The sequence below is a fragment of the Sorex fumeus genome, unplaced genomic scaffold, assembly GCF_029834395.1.
Source record: "Sorex fumeus unplaced genomic scaffold, SorFum_2.1 ptg000041l, whole genome shotgun sequence".
NCBI lineage: Eukaryota > Metazoa > Chordata > Mammalia > Eulipotyphla > Soricidae > Sorex > Sorex fumeus.
Genome location: NW_026606098.1, coordinates 6,213,221 through 6,234,497, shown reverse-complemented (window position 1 = coordinate 6,234,497; position 21,277 = coordinate 6,213,221). Strand labels below are relative to the sequence as shown.

Sequence of the window (21,277 nt, the reverse complement as noted above, 5' to 3'; positions counted from 1 at the left end):
AGTGGGTGGGGGTGGGAAAGCATAGCATTACTTCCCAAAAGAAGTAGTGGCTGAGGGAGGGAGGGAGGGAGGGAGGGAGGGAGGGAGATTAAAAAAAATTAAAAGCGGTCTGCACCCTCCCCTAGGGCCAGAAGCGCACTGCAGCAGGGCTTCCTTCACCCTCACTCCAGGGTAAGCCCGCATCTGCACAGGGAACAGCCAGCAGTAGGTGCTTGTGGCACAGTGCTCCCCATGCGTACCCCCACAACATCCCCTTCGTGTGCAGTGGCTCTCAGCAGGACAAGACAGGACAGTCTCTGAGCCCCCTGCTGCCTCAGCACAGCTGTGAGGAAGAGGGAGACGTCTGAGAGACCATCCTTTCACGGTAGGGGCTGAGCCTGTGTGCCTGTCCAGGCCCTTCCTGTGGTCACTGGGCAATGGGGACAGTGCTTCCCCAATTGCTGGCAGCAGGAAGCGAGGCAGGTGGTGATCTGCACCCTCTACACCAAGAAGACAGACACAAAGGTTTTCAGATGAGCACAGGACGGCAACTACTTGATTCGTCAGCTAGAAGCAGAGCAGGCAGTGACTCCAGGGAAAGGCAAGGCCGGCAGTGAGAAGAAAGAGGTGCAGGGTCCCCCGTTGCTCCGGAGCTCAGGCTCAGGGCACCTTCTGTCCAGACCGGCCATGTCCCCCAAGGATACAGTTAAATGGGACCCCCAAAGTGCCTCCCCTCCCCCCGGAGACATGCAGTGAGAATCACCCTTGCAGGCCCAGTGATGTATGAAACTGGGAAGGTTGCCCTCTGCCCCAGGCCCAGACCGGGGAGGCTGCACCCCTTCCTCAGTGTGCCCTTTAGGGCAGCTGTGGGGCTTCAGGGGAGAGGTGGCAGAAAGGCCCCGTGATGGCATGACAGGAGGGCCTCAGGCCCCTGGCCTCCTCACAAGACCAAGTTACAGGTGCAGAGTGCAGAGGGGACAGGGGCTGGTCACAGTGCACTCTGGGCTGGAGCTACAAGAGCCAGGTCTGCTGGTTGAGCTATCCCCAGACCCTTCTGCCTGTTCCTGATGGCGAGGTCCTTGGTGGGGAATGCACAAGAAAGTAAGCCTGACAGGGAAAGCAGCCCAGTTGCCAAGAAAGTAAGGGAATGGGGTGCTAGGATGGGAGAGGGGGTTCTCAGCTGCCAGGGTCTGGGGGGATGGGGTGCTAGGGATTGGGGAGGGAGCTCTCAACTGCCAAGATCTGGGAGGATGGGGTGCTGGGGATAGGGGAGATGGCTTTCAGCTGCCAGGGTCTGGGGGCTGAGTTGCTGGGGAGGAGGGTGGGGACTCTCAGCTGCCGGGGACCTAGGAGACTGGGGATCGGGGAGGGGGCTCTCAACTGCCAGGTCCTGGCTGGCACATCCCAGGCCCCAGATGCCACTCCAAGGCTCTGTGGCAGTCTAAGCCACAGGAAGACATAGACACAACCGGGCCCTGAGCTGGGGAAAGAGTGTCATGGCAGCACCTCCTAAAGTCAGTGAAGAAGAACAAAGTGTCACGAACAAACAGGCTCTGGCTGGGGTCTGGAATGAGGGCTCGCAGATATGCAGATGTGCCTACAGTCGTCTCTCTGAGGGCAGCACTATGGGCAGCGGCCACAGCAAGGACTCATCACACACATTGACCACGGACATAGGCACAGAACATTCTAGGCCTGCAGTTGTCTCTGGCCCAGTTCCATCCACTGTCGCTCCACCCAAGCTGGACATCAACCACCTGCTCTGTGCTCATGTGTGCCCCTTACCTTCCCTCAAGTCTGCTGGGCATGGTTCTGAGACCTATCCACTGGGGTGTGGTGTCTGTTCAGTCCTGGCTGCCCTATGAGGCCCCTGTGTGGTCAGCAGCCTGTGTGGACAGGCATCAGGCTAGGTCAGGAGCTTGGAGGATTCCTGCAAACCCCTCCTGGTCTTCCTGGCATGCTGCCCTTGTGTTCCACTCCTGACTTCCATTCTGTCCTGTGCCTGCCTGCCTGTGTGACAAACGAGCCCGTGCCTCCCAGATACAAGAATTGTAAAATTCACTTTGGAATTCTGTTCTAAAATTCACTGGTGCATGGAAGACAGGTTTGTGGGCATTTGAGGGCAAGCTGGAGACTGGATGTTTGTGCCAGGGCTGTGGCTCGGCGGTGGAGCCTGTTGGTCTGAGTGAGGCCCTGGGTTTGAACCCCAGAGCCACAGAGCCTTGATATCTAACTCGGAGCCTGTTAGTAACACTGGCCATCCCTAATTTCCAGAAGGTGATCTGGTCTGTCCCCTAATTGCCTCCAGCTGTTCCCCTAAGCCCCTTCTGCCCTGGCCAGGGTCACTATCTCTAGAACGGCAGTCTCTCAGGAGCACCCCTCCTTACCTGGTCCCCCACTAAGGTGCAGTCTGGGGGGGTGGTTGCGCGTGGGCTCAGAGGGCAGGAGGGCTTCTGCCTCTACTCTGGCCTCGCCATGCCCAGAGCCCATCTGATCCTGGGTCCCCACCTCTGCTCTGAGGCGCAGCTCATGACTCTTGCACTTACACGTACCAGCTTTCTGACTGGGATGCCAAGACTGCCTCTCCAGAGAGCTCCTAGCTGACACTGGAGTGTTTTGGGCTCCATCGAGAACTGCCGACCTGCACAGTTCGTGAGGCATAAACCAGGCCACCCTTCTCCGCCCCCCCCCACCCCCCAACGAAACATTTCCTCGGAGGCTTCAGCTGCAGGTGCTGAGTCCCATGCCTTCCCCACACAGAGGCCACAACTGCCCTGGCCAAGACTGGTCTCTGGAGAGCACTGTCAGGGAACTGGAGGAACCCTCTTTCACCACTTCCTAAGTAAGACAAGCCCATCTCAAGCCCATGGGGAGATGTGGTGGCTTGTAGGTGACAAGATTCAGTTTATAATGAGGATGTGCAGTGTGAGGTCGGGGCACAGACCTGCCTGGTGGACAGGCTGTCAGGCATGGGAAGCTCATCCCCTTACATACTCTTGCATGGCCCTTAAGGCAAGGATCGAGAGCATGATCCTACTTGGTTTGGGGGCCAGGGATATTCTTTGCGAGCTGCTCAGGACCACACCCTGTGGTACTGGGGATGGCACACAGGCACCCATATCAGGGGGTGCACTTGGTCTGGTGAGCTCCCTTCAGCCCCTGTAATTCCGTTTTCATCACAGAATGAACATCTGTGCCTTTGTCTCTTGCCAGCACTCAGAGTACCCCATTAGCTCATCTTGCAGATACCTGGTGGGGGAGGGGGGGCAGGACATGGATGTGAAAGCACCCTGAAACCCATGGGCTTTCCCCAAGTAAAAAGTAGCATTTACAATCGCAAGCATGAAGGCGCAGGCATTTCCTGTGATCCCCCAGAGAAAGAGCAGAAATAGTCCCTTTCCTCCAGATGGGTAGATGGGGTGGAAATGCTGAGACACTGCTCAGTGTGCCCCAGGGAGCTGCAGACTTGCAGGCCTGCCCACAGGCCTGGCCACCAGCTATTCACAGGCAAATGGTAGAGCAAGACTTGGAGTAAGAGCATGCCTTGGAAATCTGGTTAAAATACAAAGTTCAACTATCTTATCTCTGAGAGGCAAGAAGTGTTACTTTGCTAGAACATACTCAAATCAAAGCGCTGTATAACCTCGGTTTTGGCAAATTTTCTGCAAACATGTTTTCCAGCAAATCCAAATCAGAGTAGCTGAACTGTGTGTCTGTCAAGAGCCCAGTGCTCATCCCGCATCTGCCCGCACATGTTCTGGGCGCCCCTCAATGACCCAGAAACACAGACACAGCGAAACTAGTGGAGGGCTTGGGTCCCCTGACAGGGCAGGAGGAAGGAAACCCAGTGGCTTGTAGGTGACAAGACTCAGTTTATAAATACTTTCAGGCTCTGGGTCCCCTACCCCTCACCCCTGCTTTCTTTCTCCCCAAGAAGTCTTTGCTGGCTTCCCAGAGGGCAGAGAGCCTTAACAGAAGAATCGGTCTCCAAAAGACATGCGTATGTCAGCAGCAGGCTCAGCTGGCTTACTCTAGAGCACCAGGCGCTTTGACACAGGAGGGAGCCACCCATGTGTGGACATCCTCACCCAATGGAGCTTGGGGTGCAGAACGTGTGGGTCCAAGGACCACAGCCAACCTGTATTCCAGCATGGGAACCCCATCCTTAGCCCTTCCCTAGGGCCACAAGTCACCTTGCTGCAGTTACATGGCACCTTAGTGTCCCTTAACCAGGATATAGAGGGGACCAGCCCCTCTCAATAACCGTGAAGACCAGAAGTGCCACCTGCATGTCTCAGCCACTTCTGACCATAGTTTATAATTTCCACGTCTCCACTGCACACAGGGAGGCATACAAACACGACCATGTCCACACCCCACACCTGCTCTGCAGCCGTTTGTGCCCAGTTCCGAGTCCAGCCTGTATGGACACATTTACTCCCTGGTCAGTGGTGGAGTTGCACCTGTCCCCGGCCCCAGACCCCCTTACCTCAGAACAGAGCAGCTCTGGGAGGTCAGAGGAGTGGGCTGGATGTGGTTAGACAGATGGCCAATCTCCTCCTTTAGAGAAGATGAAAATGCTAGAGGAGAAAAACCAGGGATGTTTTGTTCTAAACCAAAGGAGGCTACAAATCCCATTGGCCTCAGATTGGAAACCTCGTGACATGGGACCAGGCACATGTGACCTACTTTTTGCCCGAATCCCTTATTTTGTCGGAGGGGTGCACCCGGCACAAATGTGCTGTCATTTCAATGACTCCTTCCCCTGAACAGAGTCAGGGCACAATCGGCACACATCGGCATTGCCCGCAGGACAGAGGCTGCAGCAGCTCAGCTGGGAGAAGGGCGGGGCTGTCCTCATAAACGGAGCTGGGAGCAGCGCGGCCATCACTGCAGTCAGTTCTCGGCCTCTTTGTGGGCAGGAGTGGTAGCCATCTTCTCCCCGCCCATTCCTCTTCTGGTCCTGGGACTGGTGCACTCTGGCTGTGTGGGCCCCCAGTGGAACAATCATGTCTGTCCCCAGAAGGCCTCCTGAGCGAGTGACTCTCACACCCTGCTCACCAACTCCGGTGCCAGCCAATAAGAAAGGCATGGGACAGTGATAGGCACACACACCCAGATTGCTGCATGCTCCTAACGGAAGCCCACAGAAAAGGCCTCTGGTGGCATCTCCACAAGCAGCCATCGAAGGCCATCTTGGGCCAGTGCCTGTCTGTCTCAGAGGCCTCTCTCACGCTGAGCCTCTCCTGAAGAAGCACAAAGCTTGCCACCTCTGGCAATAAGACATAAGGGATGCAGCATGTTTGTTCTAGTGTGCATCCAAGCCTGCATGGCCCCACACACCATGCTCCAGTCATCAGTGCCAAGCAGTCTCTCTGCCTGGCTCATTCCCTTGGAAAGCTTCTCTACAGAGATAAGGAGCCAAGTGACTCAGCCATCAATGCTCCCACCAACCCCCCAGCAGTGCTCTCCCCCAACCCCACCAGTGCTTCCATCAACCTCCACCCATGAGTGCTCCCCTAAAGCCTCACCAGTGTTCCCCACCTGCACACCCACCACCTCCACTTGTGCTCCCCACTGACCTTCCAACCACCAGTGCTCCCCACCAACCTGCCATCTGTCCTCCCCACTGACCCCCACTTGTGCTCCCTGCTGACCCTTCACCCACCAATGCTCCCGACTGATTCCTGCCTAGGAGTCAGTTACCATGCCCAGGCAGAGATGGACGGCAGCAGGGAGAGAAGGATCAATACTCCTGCATGCCCAGTCCTGAGTTTGGGCAGCCAGGAGTAGGGGGAACAGCAGGAAGATGTGTTGCCAGGGAGAAGTGGCAGATGCAGAGGCAGTGTCACGTGGACAGAGTGGGTCATGTAGCAAGTGGAGTGTGCCAAAGGGCAAAGGGAATAGGAGAGGGTGAGGCAGACATCCATCTCTGACAAGGTAAGTAGAAGGAATGGAGCACCAGAGTCGCCACCAGGAGCACAGGGTGTGGGAGCCCACAAAGGCAACGCTGGGCAATGGAAGGCTGCACCACCTCCAGGCTGAATGCCTCAATGAAGAACACCCCAGGAGGGAAGAGCAGGTCCGGTGGGGGAAATGACAGCCAGGCAGAGGGCAGCTCCGCTCTGCGTATATAACTGCCTTGCCGTTGGCCACAGCTGGGCACATGGGAGCCTTTGCTGCCTGAGCCTGGGCAGACTGCCAGGGCAAGGCAGCCATCACTGACATGGGGCTCAGAGGCTGAGAGGGTTTTAACCTTCCTCCGAGGAAGAGGAACAAAACAGAGCTCAGACCCATACTGGAGGCAGGCTTATGGAATTAGGTCAAGTACCACGGGATTAAAATGCTGAACTGCATTAAAATATCCATGCTGACAGACAACATTTGGTCAGGGCGGAGCAAAGCTGGAAGTTAGAGCCATGAAAGACTCAGAACACTGTGAGCCCCGCTGTCCCTTTAGCACAGGTCTGTTCATCTGATAACCACCAGGAGGTACTTTGATTCTCGTGTCTGTGTCACGAATCAGTTTAAGTTATACATGATTGAGTTATCAGGAATTATCAGGGGTCAACTCTGATTTTAGGTAGACGAAGCCCTGACAATTGATTTCTAAGTCGTTGGCAGGTGGGTGAGGACTGCCATGTAAAATATATGGATGCATCTGTTGGAGCTTACTGAGGTCAGCAGGCAGGTGAGTCCTGGAAGAAGCTCTGAGCTGCCACTGTTGGTGGAAAGCCCAGGCAGGGAGCCAGTTCGGGAGCTGCATTTGAGGGGGATACCTACTCCCCACAGATTCACATTCCTATACACAATCCCTCCCACCAGGACACATACAAACACACATTTCTACACATACTCGTGCATGCACCGACTCCTCCACATGTGCACTTACCCCACACACGATCAAATGCTCCCGTGTACATATACCTGCACACATGCCCCCATGCAAAGTCTTGTATACACATTTCCTTATATACACACTCCTGCTCTACACACTAGCTGCCCACATACTCTTTCACACGTGTACACTTACATATGCACAGATGTCCCCTATGTCCATATTCCTACATGTGTGCACACATCCCCTAACACCTAAACACATGGCCACCCCCTCACACACACCACTGTACCTCACACATGCAAACACGCTTCTGCTCTTACACTTCCACACATGGACATACTCATAGGTACTTCCCCACAGTGATACACCTGCCACGGTTTTCTTTGTGCCACATTCCCTTTCCTGTGTATTGCCTCAGTGTGAGGCCTGCTGACACCATGTCATGGGTGCACATGGGGCGAAGGCCTCAGGCCTGGCCACCATTCCAGAGTGTGTGTGTGACTTGCTGCAGAGTAGGTGCCCAGCATGAAGGGCCCCATGCACCCACAGCGCTCAGGGCACTCACCTTCCCCCATAAGCAGAGCTCAGAGTCACAGCAGCTCCATGGGCTTGTGCTCTGAGAGCACTCTAACCCAGACTGGTGATGTATGTAGCTGGTTCTTCACAGGGAGCTCGACTACCTAAAAAACAAAACACAGGCCGTGAGCTTCCAAGTCCCAACCTGTTCAGGGATGGTGGTGCAGCCAACACTGTTCCCATGTGCAAGTAAGGTGCGAGGATGGTCGGGGGAGAACAGTTCCACAGAGGCCACCCAAGTGCCCCACACAAGGGAGGCAGCTCTGAAGAAGCTTCTTTTGTGCTCATGAGACGCTAAAGGAGTTTCTGGTAGAAGTATATAAGCGTTCAAAAGGTGAACAGGTAAACTTTCTAGGAACCATGCTCCCCATTTGGAGGAATATTACATCTCCTATAGCCATAGAAAAACACAACTGACACATTACTACAAGCATGTTACCAGTTTTCTCTTTCACAATGAGTGAAAATTTCATGCAGGGCTGAAGAGATGGGACAGAGGCTAAGACTCTTGCCTTGCGTGTAGCCAATCCCAGTCTGATCCCCTGTCTATCAGGGTTCCCCAGAGCACTGATGAATATGGTCCTGGAGGACCCGGAGTACTGCTGGACTGGACTGGATAACCCCAGGCCCCTCAGGGCTGGAAAAGACTGCAGCTTTGGGCTCTTGCATGGAGCCCCTGGCCAGCTTGGCTGGGGACTGCTGGGACTTCCAGGCCTCCAGAGAAAGACAACAGATTTCATTTGAAACCTCCCATTTCCATAGACAGTTCTGTCCAACAAACTCCTTTCTGTCCCACAAGCTCTGTTGGAGTACACGGAGCTTAGGTTTATCAGATTGTACCCATCACAGTGCTCCCGAGTCACTCCCATTACTTTGTCAGTCTGTAACCACTTCTATGCTCTCTTCCCCAACCAATTTGTAAGGTCTCATCCTTCATAGACACTGAAGCTGCACTGTAAGTTAATATTGCCTTTCTCCTCTCCTTATGTCTTTTGAGCAGTTTACTTTAATGCAGTGTCCTTTTGTATAGATACTGAAAGAATCCATATTAGGGCATCAAATTTTTGTGTACTTCAGCTAACTTGCAACATTGCTTTCTGTAAAACTGCTTGGCTGCTTTGCACCTGGGGGAGAGGGGACTTGGAAAGTGAACAGGGCATAACTTCTTTCTAAACCAAGTGTGACAGGATTCAGGTGTATTTACTGTTCCTGAAATGTATTGTCTCAGTAAAGCACCCTGCAGATTTGGGTAAAGGATAACTCAGGATGCGGGTGGTTGGGGGAAATTGCCCTTTCCTGGAGTGTATTGTCTCACTAAAGCACCCTGCAGACTTTGGTAACTCAAAATGTGGATGGTCAAGGGAGATTACCTAAGGCTTAATGATTCCGGCTATAACCTTGCTTGTGCTGATCTTTATCTATAATGCTGATCTTTATCTATAATGCTGATCTATATAATGCTGATCTTTATCTATAGGCTAAGGAGTGAGGTACTTTTAAATGGATTGGTTAAGAAAGTATACGTTGTTACAAATCTATTGGCTATGAAATGTGCGGGCCTTGCTGTACCGGCCAGTGAAGGCCTATATAAGATCCCCTTTGAAGAAGCTCGGGGCTCTCAGCCACTGCCCACTTTGGGGTATGCTGTGGAGCCCCAGCATGCTGGTCTAAATAAACCCCGGTTTTACTCCTGCAGGAATTGTGTCTATCTGGTCTCTCTGCGCCTCCCAGGGCTAGGGAACTACCGATCCCAACAATACAGGAAGACAATTAATTAAATATGCTCGGTAACTTAGGAATTGATTGGCTTTGAATATTATTCACTCCTGGGCATCTGCCTTCTCAACTTAAGCCTCAGTTGCCCTCACTTCCTAGCACCCCAAGGGCAGGGTCCCGACGTGGGACTGGATGGAACCAGGGCAAGCTGGTAAGTTATGTGCTATCCTGGCATCGCGATGGGCCAGGCCAAGGTGCCACGATTCTTAACTATAAGTTAAGAGGTTGATCATAGGCAAATGTCATGATCCAAAAGTAACGACGAGACTAGGGCCCTGCTGCTAGGAATAGGAAAGATATCTGGCCTGAGCACTGCAGTCTGAGATCGAGATGGCCCTAGGAGAGCAATTCTATAAGCTCAAAGTATTTCTTACTGTGTCCACACAAAATGATTAATACAGCGGGTAGGGCGTTTGCCTTGCATGCAGCCAACATGGCCAACCCGAGTTCGATTCCTCCGCCCCTCTCGGAGAGCTCGGCAAGCTACCGAGAGTATTCGATATGCCAGACACAGTAACAACAAAGTCTCCAATGAAGATGTTACTGGGCCCGCTCGAGCAAATCGATGATCAACGGGAGGGCCTTTACCTTTACCTTTATGTATGCTTATATGTTGGTTGGACAAGGAGAGGAGAAACACGTCCTAGAAGCAGTTTTCCTGTGTTTCCTGACTAGCTTGGATGAGACTGCTTTCTCCCCTTCAAACTGCCTTCAGTAAATGATTTCAGTATATTGAGGTAGTTTCTCTTATCTCACAGGCACCTAGCTGGCCTTAGGTATACAGATCCCAGGTGCTAAGCCAGGCCTGGTCTTTGGGATGTAGATGCCTGGCTCCAGGCTGGTTGATTTTGGAGATGTAGATTCCAAGCTCTAGCAGACTGGTCTTTGTTGTACTAATCTAAGTGCTTTTAGCTTGTAAAAAGGTGAGGCCAGGATTACTGGCCTGCGGATGTAAAGAAACAATGTGTTTTGCCTCAGTGTTCTTTCTGTAACTCCTTTTGATGACATCACTATATTGCGCCCTTTAGAGGTACTATGATCTATATAAGGGAGATTTCAGGGCTCTGGGGGGTGGGGAGACACGTGCATCAGAGAACCTGGGAAGATGGAGCTGAGGACAGAAGCTGAGAGAACAAAGGTGCACGTGCTTGAGAGATCCTGGGGCCTCCATGACATACATCTCTTCCATGTAATAAACTGCTGCTAAGACCAACCAGCCTGGCCCCCGTTTCCTTCCTTCGCCTGACCATCGCCATCGACCTTCGTTGAGTGGGGAAACGGCCTGACCGCCGGCCTTTTTATTTTTTGTGTGTTTACACAAGCTCCTTCCACCATCCTGATGTTTTCCCAAAGTGTCTCAAGTTCATCTGGTCTAATGTCTTGACTTTTTACTTACTGAATTTTCTGCCAAAACTGTAAATATCTTGTTGTCATGGCAATAGGTCTTTCCTATGTTTGGGGGTTTACCTTTGAGCATGTATTTATGAGCTCCACAAAGCATGGCTGCAGACATGGGAAAATGCCTGATTCTATAGTGCCCAATATCTGGAATTGTGGGGCCTGCCACCAAATGAATATCTTTGCTTTCTCCAGGAATTCTCAGTCATAAGCAAGAGTTCAGGGATTGTTTTGAGAAAGACATCTTATCTACAGAATACTGGGGTTCAAATGACCTGAATACAGAAACACCAAGTGTCAGAGCACCTAGGAAAGCACTGAGTGAAAGCTCCCTTCTGTCACAGGCATATGTATCTCCTGCCCAGATCAGCGAGCCCTTCTCAGTCACCTGGGTTCCAGCAAGTCCTCTCCCTTCAGGCCCCCAGCTTGTCCCCTCCCTCAGTGCTCTCAGGACCCAGCAGACAGGGCTGGAGGCTCCTAAATCACAGACACAGCAATGGTACAGATGGTGGCAGCAACTAATGCACTCAGACCAGAAGACACAGAGCTCGATAGTGTCCTCTGAGATGGCCAAGTGTGCCACTCTAGAAGCTCTGGAGTCACTTACAGAGGGTACCTGGGGAGAGGTGTTTGGGCTGGGGATCCATGCTGGGATACTACGAAGAGGGACATGGCAGACTCACACCTGCAGTGACCCAGAAAGTCACATGTCAGAGAGCAGGACACCAGTGGATGTCTCTGGTGGGAAAACTCTGCTGATCTCTTCCCACCGGGGAACAGTCAAGGGGCAATGACTCCCTCCCTCCTGTCAGCTCAAGCAGCAACAAGCAATGATGGTTCTGCCAGCCTGTGGAACAGATGCCACCTCAGATCAGCATCAACTATGCAGCCCCCAGACACGGTGCAAGCAAAGCACCATACAAAGCAGACACTCGTCTCACATACAAACACAGGAATGCACACAGACTTGACAAGCGCACTACAGGCAGGCACACACATGCAGAAACACATGTATACAGGCAGGAACTCAGGCCTACAAGTATACATAGACATGAACGCTGAAACATGTGTATACATAATTACACAGATGCACACAAGGCATGAACATGTTTCCACATGTATAAATAGGCACACATGTGCAGAGACACAGGGGAACACAGACATGCACGCAGGTGGACATGTGCACTCATGCAAACATGCAATTATGTGAAATGCACATATACACTGCGTACAATGCAGGTGCAGCACAGTCACCTTTGCCTAAGGTTATGAGCCTTGCAGATAGCAGAAACTTGGCAGTCAGGCATGGCCAAATGACATTTTCCTTCTCTCCCCCTCCATCTCCATGCTAGGGTACATAGTGTATGTGTGGTGGGGGGGGGGAGAGGATGTTGGGAGGAGACCAGGGAGGAGACCCCTGCAGGGAGGGGCCGGCTTGGTAGGCAACAGGTCTGTGCGAGGGGAGGCTATAGCAGGGTGAGGCTGGCAGGAAGAGGCTATAAGTAGCAGGAAAGGCAGCAGGGAGGAGGCAGGAGATGAGCGTCCCGAGTTGAGGCCTGGAAAAGGCCTAGGGGAGTTCAGGAGGGGTACACCCGTCAGACAGTCCCTCAGCCACAGCTCACAACTCACAAAACAACTGATTTAGAGACCCTGGGGGTAGTGCTCACGACCACACACTCTCAGCTCTCCAAGAACAAAGCTGCCACAGACTCATGTCACAGCACAGCCTGGACCCAGCAACCAGAGTTCCACTGCCACCGTTAGGAATGAGACTTGCATCATGAAATTACAAAAGAATCAGATTTCAATTATAGCAAAATCTGAAGCAAGCAGATACAAGCACGTTTCCAGGAAAATCTGGTCATACATAAGTGACACAAACTGTGACTCAGGAAGTCATCAAAGTAACCTCAGAGTGGCTGTGATCACACAGACTACATCAACAGTTTTGGGAAGAAGTGAGACAAGGAGCAAATGATCAAAGATTGGATTCTGAAAAGAGACACAAGTCCCAGCCTCTGACAGTAATGAAGGGGTCATGTGCCATTGGTGAAGAGCCCAAGAGGGCCTTGATTCTGGGCACCAGAAAGTGGGCACGTTGGCCCCTGCTAAGCACAACGCAAAGCTCTGGGCACAAGAGCCAAAGAAGCATGAGCTGGGGAAAGGCAGAGTAGAGGTGGCGGCTGGCATCTTGGGTTGGCTCTACCATAGGAACTCTTCATACTCCATGCAGCCCAGGGGACAGGACAGACACCCCCCTCCATGTTTCGGCAGAGGTTGGCTACCATGGAAAATTATATGGGACCCGGAGCATTATAATATGGTCATCCAAATTTCTAGAACATAAACAAGTCATTTGTGCTCTCCAAAAGAGAAAATCTCGATGTGAAAGAGAAAACACAAGCAAGAAACAATAAAACACAAAGACAAGAGCTGTTAGAATTCTCTAACAAGACTCATAAACATGCCATAAAAAATGGTGTTGGAACATTGCATGCCTGAAATTCTATTGGTAATAGTATTGTAAATCACAGCATCTAAGTGAAAATTAGGGGGAGAAGTTTTCTCTGGAAACTACAATGAAGTAAGGATATAAAAGACCAAAAGCTAACAACCACAACAAAACAGGTAATTTCTGCATTCTATAGTCACCAAAGAAAGAGAATGTGTAAGATGAGGCTCCAAGATTTACCCACCATTTAAGCAGAACAAGTTCAGAGAAAATCCAGGAGAATACTTCCCACTTCTTTTTCTGAGATTCCCATTACACTGATACCAAAACTGGAGATAAAGATCATACAGAAAAAGAAAGTTCTCTCACAGGCACAACGCATGTAAAAATATTTAACAGAATGAATCCAGCAACATCTATAAGAATCCCAAGCCAGGACCATGTAGGATTTATGCAGGTATGTAGGCCAGCTTCACATCACAGAATTCATCAACTTAACCCATAAGATCAACAAGCTGAAGCACAGAAACCAATGACCACACACATGGATGCATGAGATGTAGCAGCAAATTAAACGAGAGAAAATGACATCAATCCTGTAGCTCACCACATGCACAACCGTGAATTCTCCAGCTGAGAATTGAAATTTTCCAATTCTTCACCACGGGCTGGTGAGGACTGAGGCACGACTGCATGGCGAGTCAATCTCTCCACCTGACACCTGGCTCAATTTCATAAGAGACAAAAAGACAGACACGGACAGACTGGGAACGAAAGAAGGAAGAGAACTAGCTCTAGCTCTAGGTAACAGAATTTTATACTGGGAAATTTCAGGGACTCACGGGTTGTTTTGTCAAGGAAAAGAAATAGGAACTAAGAGGTAAGTTCAACAAGGCAGCTGAATGGAAGAAAGCTGCATGGACCTACTGCATTTCCATACACTGACAATGGACATGTCTGAGATCAAAATAAAAGCACTGCGTTGTTTTCACTCATAAAGTGAATCAGAAAACTGCAGAATGCACATGAAACACTGAAATGGTTTTAAAATGGAATCTGCGCTTACTAGGTGACCCAGGAGGGAAGGGAGGAAGGGAGGCAATGAAAACATTTAAGAGATAACAGACATTTGAACAGTGCAGACCCAGACCATCTCAGAAAAAAACGACTGAAAAAATTCACTTTAGCGCAGGACATTGCCTGGAAACATCCATACCAGCAAAATGCAAAAGAAGCCAATTGGGCCTACCAGCCCAATTCCAGCGGGGAGTGGGAGCACTTCCACAGGGAGCAGATACTGTGCTGTTCTGGGGAGCATCCACTGCTGTGCAAGGATACGGGGAGCCCACCCAGATGAGGACAGAGCAGGGGCAAAGAAGTCTATACAGACACCAGAAACTACAGAGTCAGAGAAGAGAACAAATAGAGCCCAATGTGTGGATCTGAACTAAGATTAGGAAAACAATCACCATGTTGGAAGAACATAAAATAGAAGAATCTAAAATGGAATTAGAACATCTCAAAAGAGGAGTTATAAGAAAACATGGTATGAAAAGGTGACTATACTCAGAAGCAAATTTTCTTCAGAAAAAAAGTAGAAGCAGCCCAAGTTGAGAGGGCATAGCAGGAAAATGGAACAAAACAAGTGGAACCATAAGGTAGAGGAAGGTGAAGAGGACCCAGGAGAGCAGGGGCACAGGAACGCTGGGACACAGGGACACTGAGGCACAGGGGCTAGGGAGACAACGTGAGTGGGACCCAGCACTGTCAGGGGTGGCCTCTAAAAAGAGACATTTTAAAAAATCTATGCGCCAGGATTTTACGCAGATGACAGATTAAAAATACATGAAACTGCAATGATGGTAGCAGTGCCTTGAGAACCTTTCTGAAGAAGCCAATAAGTGGGTTTTGGCTGACCTCGAGTGAGAGAGGGCAGTACTGGCTCAAGGCAAAGTGTCAGGTCGAGTCCTGGCAGAACCAGAATTGAGTGACAGGAAAGGTGACAGAACTGAATGCTGGACGTGCTGGAAACAGAACATTTAGACAGTCAAGAGACATGGGAGGAGAGGAGGGAGGAGAAAAAGAAAGAAAAGCAGTTTCCTGAGTGCCCCCAGCTATGAAGAAGGCAGGGGTCACTGGTAACAGACTGGGGGAGGGAGGAGACAGAAACATCCACATTCCTCCTGATTGCAAGTCCAAGCCAGAAGAGAACAGAGAGGCTTCAGCAATACTGTATAAACAACAGCATAAATGAGACGAACTCCAAATAAACAAGGGCTGAAGTGAAATTCACTTAGACTCAGGCTTTTTTTTTTTTTAAGGGAAGTCATAGACAGCTCAAGTGAGACTTATCTGAACTGACTTAGAGTAAACATTCTTCAGGAATCAGGTAAATGCAACACTATCCACAAAGAATACAAATCAGGAAACTGAGCCCAGCCCCATAGTTCTCTGTGTGTGTGTGTGTGTGTGTGTGTGTGTGTCCCCGTCCTCACAGCCTTTGGACCGGCAGCATCTCTGTGCGTGGAGGCAGCCTGTGCTCTGGACCCTACTGTTGCAGAATAACCAGCTCCAGAGGCTTCCCCCTGGGGCCCTCTAAGCAGAGCAAGTACCAGTCTCTCCCCAAGGCACCAACCTGGGGGGGTCATGCTCAGACAAAGCTAGAACATGGATGACCTCCCCGCTCCCAGCCCTGCAGCAAGGATCATTGGGGGGGGCATGCTGACAGTCCATCTCCTGCCCTCCTACATTACTGACCTTCACCTCAGGTCCCACCAGGAAGCCACATACAGAGTTCTGGGCCAAGCCGGCCACTGTGCCTGGCATGACCTCTTCATGGAGACCCTCAGTAATGTACCAGGCCTTGAAGCCAGAGACTCCAATAGATCACCTGTGTGACTGAAGGGCCAGGAGGCTTGCTTTAGGAGCATTTCAACTCCCTCCTTCCAGGCATGCACGAGAAGCTGAGTGTGGAGGTCTAACAGATACCACTGAGAAAGGCTTTTTCCCATGGACAAGCCCCCAGACCATCCCCCACGCCTATATGCACATCTGTGGGTGCACACCTCTGCCCGTGTACACATGCTTGTAAACATACACCTCTACCTATACATGCACCTGTGGGTGTACACTTCTGCCCATGTACAAAAACCTGTGAATACACACCTCTACCCCTGTGCATGTATCCGTGGGTACAAAACCTCCAACCCTATACACATACCTGTAGGCATATACCTTAAATACAGTACACACGCCTATGAGAGCACAACTCTAACCCAATATACATGTCTGTGGGTGCACACCTCCAACTCTGTACACACATCTATAAATGCACACCTCTAACCCTGTACATGCACCTGTGAGTGCGCACATCTAACCCAGTAGATCACCTGTGTGACTGAAGGGGCAGGAGGCTTTCTTTAGGAGCATTTCAACTCTTTTACATATACCTGTGATTGCACACCTCTACCCATGTACACATGCCAGTGAATACACACCTCTAACCCTATACACATGTATAAGAATACACACCTCTAACCCTATATATGCACCTTTGGGTGCACACTTCTAACTCTGTACACACGTCTGTGAATACACACCTCTACCACTATACACATGCCTGTGGGTGCACACCTCTATCCCCTTACACTGCCTGTGGGTGCACACCTCTACCCCCTTACATGTGTCTGTGGATGCACACCACTACCCCCTTACACATGTCTGTGAGTGCACACCTCTACCTGTGTACACATGCCTGTGGGTACACGCCTCTAACCCTATACACACACCTGTGGGTGCACAGCTCTATCCTCGTACAGGTGTCTGTCGGTGCACACCTCTACCCCTGTACACACCTGCAGATGCAGTTACCTATCTATAGCAGTTACCTATCTATAGGCTCCTGGACACCCACAGAGCTAAGGTGCACTAAGAGTGTCTGTCAGGAGGACGCTGCTTCCGGATGGACGTTCTATCATTCAGGTGTATGTCCTTTCCAAGGAGGTTCACAGTCTATCAGCACCTTCCACTGCAGCTGGGAGAAAGGACTGGGAAGTGCATGGAAGAAAACTGAGGGAGTCTTGCAGTGAGGCTCTCTCCCACTAGATGGCAGCCGAGCTCCACGCTAGTGTGTTATTAAGCTAGCTCAGCTCCTGTAGTTCCAACTGTGGGTTTGTCTGTTGCAGGGGTCTGTGCCTCCTCTGTCTGTTTCGCCAGCTCTGGCTCAGGGTCTCTTCTGTGCACACACATTTGCTCCTGTCCCTGGGCCATACTTGAGCAGATGCTACAGAGGACAGCTCACAGAGTCACACGACCTTCTTAGAGACCTTCTTCTTCTTCTTTTTTTTTAAATCAAAAAGCACGATTTAATTACCTTTGCTGTAGACAGTTGTTAAGGAAATAATGCTTAAGGAAAACATGTTCTGTGTTTACTTATATTTTCTTCTCATGTTTCATGTTTCACTGTAATCATTTGGTATCATACTCTTTTAGTCTCAAATCTTTGAGTTAAGTTAACTCGTCAGATTTTTGGTCTAGATGTATTTTTTATTCATATTTCTTCACATACTTGTTTTTTCATCTTGCTTTTTTCTCCCCTATAATTTTTTTTTATTAGTGAAACACCATGAGGTACAGTTGTAGATTTATAATTTTTTGTGCTTGGGTTTCGATTATACAATGATCAAATACCCATCCCTCCACCAGTGCCCATTTTCCACCACCATGGATAATATCCCTCCCACCCCCATCACCCCCATCCCACCCTGCCTCTATGGCAGGGCATTCCCTTTTGTTCTCTCTCTCCTTTTGGGTGTTGTGGTCTACAAAAGAGGCATTGAGTGGCAAACATGTTCAGTACATAGTCTACTTTCAACAAAATATGAGATTAATACCCAAGAATAGCTGAGATCAGCACCAGGAGAATTACTCCATAGCTTAGAGGCCAGCTGGGCATTCTAGGGGAAAGGGCAGCTCAGATAGAGAAGGGAGCACCAAATAAAGGGTGTTTGGAGGATCCTCCCAGGAGGGGAGATGCATGTTGAAAGTAGAGACCTTCTTTACTCCTAAACTCCTGTTTTAAACCTGTTCTTACCTGAAGCTTAGGCAGCATGGTTAAACAGGGCCAGCACACATGGTTTTGATGTACAGCTACTGCACCTCCCCTAACTGCCTGCCTCTTCCTTCCTTTCCTCCCAGAACCCTACTTTGTCAGCCAAGCCCAAGGGTCCATCACATTCAGACTGCCTGGTTCCATGTTCTGTCTCTCTAGGCCATAGATGCATAAAATCAGCAGGTACCTGTCCTGTTTCCTCTGACATTTTTGTTTCACAGAACATCTTCCTGTCCCAGACACGCTGCAGCCAGCTACACACACTGTTTCATTGTCCCTTACACTGTGTGCTATTCTGCTGTGCACACAGATAACAGGTTCTGTATCCATTCAGCTATCCAGGCCTAGTCCTAACTTCTTAAACTATGGGTCACCACCCCATATGGCAATGTGTAACTGAATGTGGGGGGGGTCATAAAAATATTAAAGGTTTTTTTTTAATGAATTGGGACAGAGCAATAATACTGTGAGTAGAGTGTTTGCCTTGCACACGGCTGACCTGGGTTCGATACCTGGCACTTATATAGTCCCCTTAAACACTGCTAGTAGCAATCCCTGAGTGTAGAGCCAGGAGCAAGGCCTGAGCACTGCTGGGTGTGGCCCTAAAACAAAACAAAACAAAGCATCCTTTTATTACTTATTATCAGTAAATGGTTTTCATACTAATTTTAATTGCCCATTTACCCAGAGTCATGTCAAACGTCCTTGACTGAAAGGGGCTGCATTCAACAAGCACATGATGCCACATTCACAACGAAGGGGTCTTTGTTTATAGCACATGATCACCACAAACCACCTTCTCCCAAGACCACCTGGCATCCTTAGCTGTCCTGCCGCCACCTGATGAGATCTCTCCTACGGATTAAATCTGGAAGGAATGCAGAGCAGTCCCACTGCTTCCAGAAAACAGTCCCTGGACACATGGTGTCTCTGAATTGGTCCAAAGTTCCTTGGGAATGGTGAGAGATCTCCACTGACCCTTCAGTGAGGGCTGACGTGGGCCGGATCTACACAGGCACCAAGGCTGAGAGCAGGTCACTGTGGAGGATCCACAGCAGAACAGAGTATACCCTCTGTCAGAGAATGCTCGGAACAAAGCAGCTCGCACCCAGCCAGGGGCTGTGAAGTGACAACCCAGACCTGCAAGACTCCCAGTTCCCCAGGAGAAGGACCAAGGGCAAAGTACCTAGCACAGCTCAGACTATCCTGCCACACACACAGCTCAAGAAGGAGCATGGAGGACCTGGCAGGAATAAGGAATAAGGATGGGCACAGGCCTGGACCCACAACATGTCCCAAACCCCACTGGAGATGCCAAAGCCAAGTCCAGCTGCATGAACCAGAGATCCCCATCACCCCCTGGGGAGTTCCCAGTTGACCAGAGCAGCTCCCAGAACTCAATGGGGCCATTTTCTCCCTGGCACATAGGTGGTAGTGGTGTTGATGCCTCCTGGCTCCAGAGACCACCCTACTCACATCACTCAGTGCGTGGTCCCCCAGCAGCACTGGCACCCCAACACAGCCTGCAGATGAGGAGTCTGTTGGGGAGGGGCTGCAGCTGACTCTGAGGAACCTAGGAGGACTGCCTGTACTCTCCCCCAGGGGGTTGGGCCACTCCGGCTCTGATGTTGGTCTCTAGGGCCTGAGGCCTTTATACTTTCCCAGGCCTGGCAGAATCTGGCCCACAAAACCTCATACTGACCTGCTGAGTTTTGGCAGGACCCACTGGAAGACTCTGCCTTAATAGAAAACCTCCCCAGTACTATGAATGGAACGGTCCAAGGCTTTGACGACCCCGCTCTTTCCAGCACCCACGGAGAGTGGGGGCTTCTCCATCACACGCAGTGGGCACTGGCCCCTTGAGTACCTCTTGCAATGGGACACTCACATTCCCAGATGACTCAGCTGTCCTAGAGACCCACACAAGTGCTGGCACCCCCACAGGCATGGGCAGTGCAGCCACCTCGGAAGTGAGCACAGCTTGTGTAGGCTCTGAGGACAGTTGTGGGCAGTGCTCCCTGAGAGCCAACCACCATCCCTCCTCTTCTTCCTGCTCCACAGGGTGGGTCTGCCCGGGTTCTCCTCCCTCTGCCACCGCTGGGACAGCATGGCCAGCACAGGGCCCTCTGCTGGGACCCAGCAGAAGGGAAGGGCTTGCTCAGGTCTGGTGCTGGAGGAACAGGCAGGCAAGTGATGAAACACCAACTTTCAGAGAACAGAAATGTCCCCAGAGGGAGCTGAGAGCTTTCCCTCCTTCAGGCCCAGTCCCCCAGCTTAGTGTCCCCAAACTGCCCTGCCAGGGAAAGGACTCCCCAGGGCCCACAGGGAGCAGCTGCCAACTTGCCCTTCACGGTGACCTGAACAAGCCCGTGTCTGGGTTTCAGGTCAGGATGCTGGAGCTCCTGTGTCTCTCCCTTGGCACAAAGCTAAGGGTCAAGCTGACTGCAAGTCCTCTGAGAATGGGGAGGGCATGCATACTTGGATCCCTCTCATTAGCCAGTACTAAGGGGGGACTGCAGTTGGCAGAGGCAACCCTCTGACCCCAAGACAGAGCCATTATTGCTGCCCTTCCCTCCCAGGCCATGGCAGCCCAGCAGCACATCCCCAGCATGGCCCCTCTCTGCTGACTTACTTGCTCTCTCATCTGCTCCCCGTCTGACCCCCATTTCCAGAGACAGGGTGGTCAGGTCAGAGCCCCACAGCTTTCCACACCCCACTCCAGGTCAGCAGTCAGGAACCTTGACGACATCTAGTGACCCCTCTTTGGGGCCCACCTCATACACATGCTTTGGGGATTCCAGCACCTGGTGAACTTGGGGTGTACCTGGGATCTGCCCTCAAGCCCCAGCTGCCTTCCTGGGAGCAGACCTGGCTGCAGAATAGGGGCCACCCTAGCCTCCAGCACTGTGCCCCCCTGGGGGTGGCTGCCTGGCCCAGGAACCCGGCTAAGGGGCGTGCTCCTGAGTGGGGGGGGGGGTGGCCCAGCTCTACTGTCAGAGCTGAGCCCTATGACTCAGCTCCTCATTCTAAATCGGGCAGAGAAAATACCGACCTTTCAGGCTGTGAACGGTACTCTGCAATTTGCAAAGTGCCACACAAATGAAGAATTTCAAGGCTTATTTTCCCTGGATAATTCTAGAGTAAG

The 21,277-nt window shown here is 51.1% G+C and overlaps 1 protein-coding gene across 27 annotated transcripts in view; it reads right to left on the bottom strand.

Moving 5' to 3' along the window:
- The window catches only part of PCBP3 (poly(rC) binding protein 3), a 206,755-nt gene that overhangs the window by 27,063 nt on the left and 158,415 nt on the right, over positions 1-21,277 (bottom strand). For 24 of the 27 annotated variants that reach the window (XM_056119398.1, XM_056119404.1, XM_056119399.1 and 21 more), the window contains exons 3-4: positions 7,386-7,500; positions 4,469-4,559 (exon numbers count right to left, since the gene is read on the bottom strand). In XM_056119398.1, the coding sequence (XP_055975373.1) occupies positions 4,469-4,559; positions 7,386-7,395 (101 nt within the window). In that variant the 5' untranslated portion in view covers positions 7,396-7,500. The remainder of the gene's footprint in view (positions 1-4,468; positions 4,560-7,385; positions 7,501-21,277) is intronic. The other 3 variants (XM_056119397.1, XM_056119411.1, XM_056119406.1) reach the window with 1 other exon arrangement.